A 7,682-nucleotide genomic window follows, 5' to 3' on the forward strand; every position below is an offset into this window, starting at 1 on the left:
ATGTTATCATATTAGCGACTGTACTAGCAGATGACTTTATACGATAATAACGAAACATCTTAGCTTACTTACAGTCTAACTAGTGCCAGGATTTACGAATGTTCACACGATATATATTTATACTATAACGTCATACAATGTAATATGCAGCTCTCCAGATGTATGGCAATGTACACAATAATGTCATTTTAATAACGTCATAATGTTATGCTTTAGTTTTCGGTGGAGTAGTGACTGCCTGAATGAATGATGTCACGTTACTGGTGGTGAGGTTACTGGGTTTCTCGAAGTTACGGGGTCACGTGAGGAGGGGTAGTGAGTGTCAGGTTTGTTTTGAGTGGGAACAGGTCGTGAGTTGTTGTTGAAACGTTTCTTCTGCTAGTGGATGAAAAGCATTGAAAGCAGATAGGTTATCAATGTTTGTTTAACTTTAAATCCTCTTTCATATCGGTTGTATTCGTGTATGTTGACACAATTGTAGTACCTTGTGTGTCATGGGACCTATTTATAGATTCCCTTACAGGCTCTGTATACTATACTATATATATGAGTACACTAAACATCGAACAAAAAGTTCGGAAATGAGTGTTTGGTAGATTATTTCTCTTGTAACAATGTTTCTTAGCAATAAATGTTATACCGTTGGAAAGCCTGTTTATTTACCTTTCAAACGGTGCCCCATTTGTAAGGAACATGCATTTCTGGGATGAGCAGCACAGCTGAGTATGTGGGTCGCGCCCATGAAAAATTTACCAAATCTTCTCTGCCAATGCCAAACAGCTTATTCTGCTCTCCTCCTTTTTTAACTCAAACTCTCGATGCCTCATGTAGTGTTAAAGTATGCGGGCCGGTCTCCGTTCGAGCACTCTCCGGTGCGTCTGCGATGACAGAATGGAGACCACATCACTTTGGACACCAGCTGGTCCAGCTTCATTAACCCTTGGAGCCGCAAAGTCAGGACGTAAGTAGCAACAGCTCAGAATTAAACGGTTTTGAAAGTTATGGGAAAGTGCAGTCGCAGTGCTGTTGTTGCTAAGAGTAATATTAAATGAAATGGCATCATAGTAAGGATGACATCACCGTGCTGTCGTCTTTTGTCACCAAGAGTCCAATGAATGAGGATGAGTTTGCTGCACCGACAAACGACGATGTCACCGTCGCCCATGAGGAAATAAAAGATCTGCAAGCCAAGATCTGTAAGCTTTTCCTGCAGGTTAGTATTTCAGTGCAGTTCGTTGTAATATTTATCATTATCTATGGATTTTTTCCACACCTGTAGTTTGATTTATTTGGTCTGAGCCAAGGTAAAACAATTATACAATGTTAAATTTTAGTTCTGGTCCACTGGTTCACACTAACTTTTTACAACTGAACCAAAGGGGTAAACAACTCACACAGACACGTAACCCTTTGATTGTTCTCCTGCATCATCAGCACCACGTGGAGCAATACAATTCCAGTGACGGGAGTTTATGCAATTTGACCAACAAATTGACCGCATGTTGTGACGCATTTGCATGGTATTAATGCCAGGCGGCGAACGGACATGTGCATAAGGCATATTTTAACTGTCACCCACTTTTTAATGGAGAACGGCGTTTGACCTTTTAATATCTGCGCTGGCTGATGTGCTTACATACATGCCCTTAAGGTCAGGGTTTAAGGCCTTAGGGGGAACATTGGGATTAAAGCTGGAACCACACCAGATGCAGGTGTCACTCATTAGCTGACAATCAACATCCTGAAAGACAGAAAAGAGGACACAGACCCCTAGTGGAAGGCAGGGGTCATAACAACATACTAGGACAAACACACAATCGCTGTACAAACAACAAAAACCTTGAATTTCATGCGCATTAGAGGTATTAGGCACAACTTAAAACAATTACAAGTAGGCATCTCTATTGCACAGACACACCGATCTCTTGCTTTATCTTTAGTTTTTCTTTCTGTTTGCGTGACAGCGTTTCTCACTTCTTTGTGTCTCTCCTCCACAGCCGATCCATAACAGTGGTTATGGCAGTTTGGGGATTGACGGCTCTCATGAGCACTACATTAGCGTGGCTTCTTCCAGTGACAGCAATGGCAACCTGTGGGAGGACTCGCACCGCGAACCGGTGAGACGTCACAGTGAGATCACAAGCCAGGAAGCCAGTGGTACTGCTGCTGCCAAGGTTCATCATGCTGATGCATTGTGTTTGTGTTATTGCAGGTGACTTTGCAGCAGATCTGTGCTGATGTGAATCGAGTCAAGAGTTGGGGCCAGCAGGCTTATCTGGGCTCCAATCACAAAATTGCTCTGTTTGGCAAATGAGCCACAGGTAATGCAGCCCCGAGCACAAATACAAAACAGTAAAAATACAGTATTTAAGTGTGTAAATATTTCAACATTGGGTAAAATCCTTTATTCCCCCAGCACGTCTGCCCCCTGCAGTCTCCGACCTTAAGGTCCTAGATAATGAAGAGGGCAGGAAGCCAACACATATTCCCTCCTATCAGCAGATCAACTGTGTGGACAACATCATCAGGTGTGTGGTGGGAGCATCATCATGCCACTCTTGGATCGTTTCAGCTTATTACGTGGTGAAGCACATAAATCCTGTCACATTAATTGTGTGCATTTGTGTCTTCCAGATATTTGGATAGTTGTACAGGCCCAGCTCTCAAACGGAAGAGTGACTCTCACTCCCTGGCCACCTCCTCCTCCTCCTCTTCATCCTCAACCTCAGAAGACGACAAGCCTGCTGGAGCCACTGATGCAGCTCAGATGGTATAAACACGCCACTTACACCACACAATTTACTACAACTGCTGATCATTTGAGGAATATTTTGTAATACTCCTTCCAAAAACCACATTAGCTGTTATACTTGTTTCTCCTCACTTACCAGTGGTGTTGGACAGTGCGGCGTCAGTGGCCCCGACGCCGGCGCGGCGGCAGTTGTTGGAGCGCCTCTGACAGACATTACAATGTCCACTAAATCGATGAGTGTAGTCTCTGTCACCAGCCAGTGTTCGTACTTCCATGTGGATAGAATATCCCTCTGTACAGAGAGTGATGGCCCACTTTTAATTGAAACCTTCCTGTTGACATCGTCTATAGTTACTGACATTACACTTGTTTTGAAAATGAGAACCTCAGTCTGGATGCTTATTGAAATAATCAAACTTGTGCTTTGATTTATGCTTGAATTGAATACGTTTAAAGGGGAACTTTGTGAGATAATAAATGAATAGAAAGAACAGAAAGTATCTAATAAGTTCGATATTAAGACTGTATATGTCAACATGTGTTTCTCTTAAAAATAAAAGCAAACCAAGATAAATTTGATGTCAAGTCAATGTGTTTTCAGGTACATGTTTGAAATCCTCAAAGAGGAGTCAAAACGACAAAAACGGGATGATCCGCAGAGCGCGTAAATGCACTATTAAACCGCGATGCCATCCGCCTCGACTCAAGTTCGTCTCAATCCGTCCTCGCTCGTTAAATCAGTGCCATCGCCGCACGACGTAACACTATCAACGCATCATGCTAATGCTCCAAGCATAACATATGACACGTCCTCGTAGCACGTCGTTAGCAGATTACAATTTAATCTCATAATTTCACCGGAGTCAAAACGACAAAAACGGGATGATCCGAACAGCGCGTAAATGCACTATTAACCCGCGATGCCATCCGCCTCGACTCAAGTTCGTCTCAATCCGTCCTCGCTCGTTAAATCAGTGCCATCGCCGCACTACGTAACACTATCAACGCATCATGCTAATGCTCCAAGCATAACATACGACACGTCCTCGTAGCACGTCGTTAGCAGATTGCAACTTTAATCTCATCAATTTCCCCGGAGTCAAAACGACATGTCTCGACCCACGGTTGATTTAATTTGTCCTCGCTCGTTCATTCAGTGCCATTACAGTAAGCAATACCATAAAGCGTAATTTAAATTCTCCGCACAATGAACGTAACACCAGTTGGATTCAACACTTAAATGATGATCTTCGACGCAGTGATTTAACAAACTCTAAATACCGAACCGTGTCCACCAAACACCTGGAAAGGTGTTTGGTGCACTGATGAGTGGCATACACCTTAATGAACGCTTCCGCTCCTTCTGGCCTGGCAAGGTGTTTGGTGGACACGGTGTGAGGACGGTGTCATTGACAGTGTCTCCCTGCCGAATTTTGGGCACACATCCATCTTTCGACCTTGCGTCACTTAATGTCTGGAGAGAACTTTGTTTAAGGTGAGCAACACCTCTGATGGGTATGGTCTGACGTGGCAGTGGCTTTAGCTGGGGCCGATGCTGTAGGACCTTAGCCTTAATAATGATGGGTGGGAGGCCTATATGCTCTGATGTAGGCGTCCTCTCCTGCTTGCTAGCCTTACCACTGATGGGTGGGAGGCCTATATGCTCTGATGTAGGCGTCCTCTCCTGCTTGCTAGCCTTACCACTGATGAGTGACATACGCCTTAATGAAGGCTTCCACTCCTTCTGGCCTGGCAAGGTGTTTGGTGGACACAGTGTGAGGACGGTGTCATTGACAGTGTCTCCCTGCCGAATTTTGGGCACACATCCATCTTTCGACCTTGTGTCACTTAATGTCTGGAGAGAACTTTGTTTAAGGTGAGCACCACCTCTGATGGGTATGGTCTGACGTGGCAGTGGCTTTAGCTGGGGCCGATGCTGTAGGACCTTAGCCTTAATAATGATGGGTGGGAGGCCTATATGCTCTGATGTAGGCGTCCTCTCCTGCTTGCCTGGCAGGGTGTGGTGTATGTATGGTGGACATGAAAACATATTTATTGTCTCTGTAGATTTACTTTCCTCTGTAACTGTGTATGCGTCCACTGTGTATACTTCCACTGTAACTGTGTATGCTTTCAAACGGCTTACCAGGGTATGGTAAGAAAATATCAAAGCCAGAAGAATGTCAGAGCCAAAAACATAATGACATCATTAAAGTTCTGGAATTCGAACAGGTTGTTTACAGTGACGTAATTCCGAATGTCAGAGCCAAAAACAGATGTCGCTAATGACGTCATTAAAGTTCTGGAATTCGAACAGGTTGTTTACAGTGACGTAATTCCGATGACAATCACAATGTAACCGAGCTGACGTCACGGAATGCCAACACATTCATGCGCATGCGCATGCGCTTGTGCTTACAACACCGATTATGCTTAAAGACGAGATGGAGGAAATTGTCCGCACTGTGCGCGTTAAGTCGATAATACGAGAGAAAACCACAACATGATGGACCTCGTCCCCATGTTACAAAGGGGAGCGATTGTTCAACTCAATTGAAAGACTTTCCTGCTATCGAGGCGGTGGATATAACGTTCAGCAACTATTGTCCTCCAGACATCCTTCTACTCAGGAAAACAAATGAAAGCATACAAAGTATTGAGGCAGAACTTTTTTGTCAGCGGTTTTGTGCACGACCTCGGCTCCACGGTGCTTTTCAATGGCCAGTGTGAGTGGCTCTTTTTGTATACGGTGTATTTACGTGCAGTTGTAGCCTACCATGCCAACGGGAATTACAGTAACTGTCGATTTCACGTCTGCAAATAACTAGAGCAAGCTGAACTGCAACTAACGTTACAATCTCTACTGTTTGTGTTAGACTAAGACAAGCAACGCAAACTGTAGTTGCAAAGTCATATCTTAAATTTGCCAAAATTGTGGACGACTACCCACTCTTTAACCCAGGGGTGTCAAACTCATTTTCACTCTGGGGCCACATCAGCATCACGGTCGCCCTCAAAGGGCCGGTTGTAAATGTAAGACGGTGTAAATGTAACTACGGTACTCCTAACATAGTTAGTTTAGTTTCCCGGGATATCTGTGACTTCCACAACACGTACTTCCAGTTGTGTGATTTCTCCTCCGCCATTGTTTCCTGTTGCTGGTGCAAAATGCATTCTGGGATATTTGGCTGTCCCAAGTACAGACAAGTCACCTCCGATGCATCCCGGGTAAAATGGGCAGAGCGAGCCACATCTGGGCATTAGGGCCGTGCTTGGCTCGATGTGAACTTTGAATTGGAACAGTACTTGGGCTGAGACTGATGACGTTTCAGTACAGAGAAGTACGCATGTTGAGAAACTTGTTGGAAATCCTCTTTATGGGCTGTTGCATCTCCTGTCCACCTGTTGTGATAGTTTTAATGTCGGCACACAGACAACATGCCATCTCATCACTTCGACTTTCTATCTCATAATTTCGACCATGGGGATATTTTTATTTTCACATCTAACTTTAAATTTTTGTAAAAAAAAAAAAAAAAAAATTATTATTATTTTTTTTTTGCTGGCGGATTCGTGGGCCACATAAAATGACGTGGTGGGCCGTATGTTTGACACCCCTGCTTTAACCGATCGATTCGGGGGGGGGGGGGGTGTGAATATGCGTGTTACTCTAGATTAACTAAGGTACAATGCACAGTGCACCCTATACCTGGCAGCTTGACTTAATTATAAATTAGCACAAAAAGCTATTTGCAGCATATTAAATTAATTTGATTTATACTTAAAGGATCAAAACCCAAGGCCGACCAGCGTGCACCAGCCCATATTCACATGATTTCTGAATATTGAGCGCTCTCTTTCTCCCTCGTACAGTCGTGGGAAGAAGGGCTGACTCATCTGGTCACTTGGTCGATTGGTTGGTCAATATGCGATTGTCCAACCAAATTCTTAATGGTCGGAATATTTAAACTTCAATAAATATTTCCACAGTTAATAAATAAATCAAAATATATCAATTCTACAACCTGTGGATGTTTTCCTGCCTGTTTGACGTCACCAACATCGGCCACGTCAGTGAGATCACTAAATATGAGCTGATCTTCCATCAAAACTGTTCTGTACCATTCATTCAGTGATGCATGCCTCGACACTTGTGTTCAGTCAACCAGTCGTATCTGTGTGTACCTGAACAGAAACCCCAGGCTGAAGACTTTACTGTGAGTCAGAGACGAGAAAGATGGATCTCAGTGACTTGATGCTGATGCCTCCTACTGACAGAAATCAAGAATGGCTGCAGAGGAACAGTTGGATAGCACGTCTCAAGCTGATTGTTGTGCTTTTGTGTGTTTGCTAATATACTGGCTGAAGACTGTTTTTGTTAAAACATCATGATCTGGCTCAGTGTTTGTCTCAGACACTACTAACTGATCCCGTCATTGTTATTGTGAGCTGATTACTTATACTCGCTGTCTAAGGGAAGATCGTTAGTGTTCGAACTGACTGCAAAGACACATATTGAGTCTTACTCAAATAAATAAATGTACTTACTGTCCACCCAAACTAAGGACCTTATGTGATGATGAAGCAAATAAAGAATGTCACAAATAGGACGATTATTATGTACATAGTTTGAGTTCAGATAATCCTCTCTTGGGTAGATATTAAAAGCTGTACATTTAAATAAAATGTACTAAATAATATTAATTAAAAAAAATAGGCAGAATATGATGAAGAAGATATCAACATAGAAACGTCCGTTGTATATTGTTTAATATAGTTAGAACAAGAACGATGATAACAACAATGATGATAATAACAATGAAGTGTGACATAAATGACTTTAGCATAAATAAACTAAATGCCAATAAAAAGTAATGAAATAAAGTGCAACATCAATAAAATAACAGACAAATAAGAACACAGAAACTGT

The 7,682-nt window shown here is 42.9% G+C and overlaps 1 protein-coding gene across 1 annotated transcript; it reads left to right on the top strand.

Annotated features, from left to right (window-relative positions):
- Positions 1–818: 818 nt before the first annotated feature.
- LOC306775601 (period circadian protein homolog 2-like) lies at positions 819–3,180 on the top strand (the record flags this gene model as incomplete). Its single annotated transcript, XM_079266060.1, is given in 10 exon segments — positions 819–884; positions 888–961; positions 1,066–1,213; positions 1,998–2,117; positions 2,213–2,311; positions 2,315–2,321; positions 2,417–2,528; positions 2,635–2,756; positions 2,862–2,923; positions 2,926–3,180. Coding segments are annotated over 10 exon segments (1,065 nt in total).
- Between the last annotated feature and the right edge of the window lie 4,502 nt (positions 3,181–7,682).

The sequence above is a fragment of the Melanostigma gelatinosum genome (assembly GCF_949748355.1).
Source record: "Melanostigma gelatinosum genome assembly, chromosome: 3".
NCBI classification, from domain to species: domain Eukaryota; kingdom Metazoa; phylum Chordata; class Actinopteri; order Perciformes; family Zoarcidae; genus Melanostigma; species Melanostigma gelatinosum.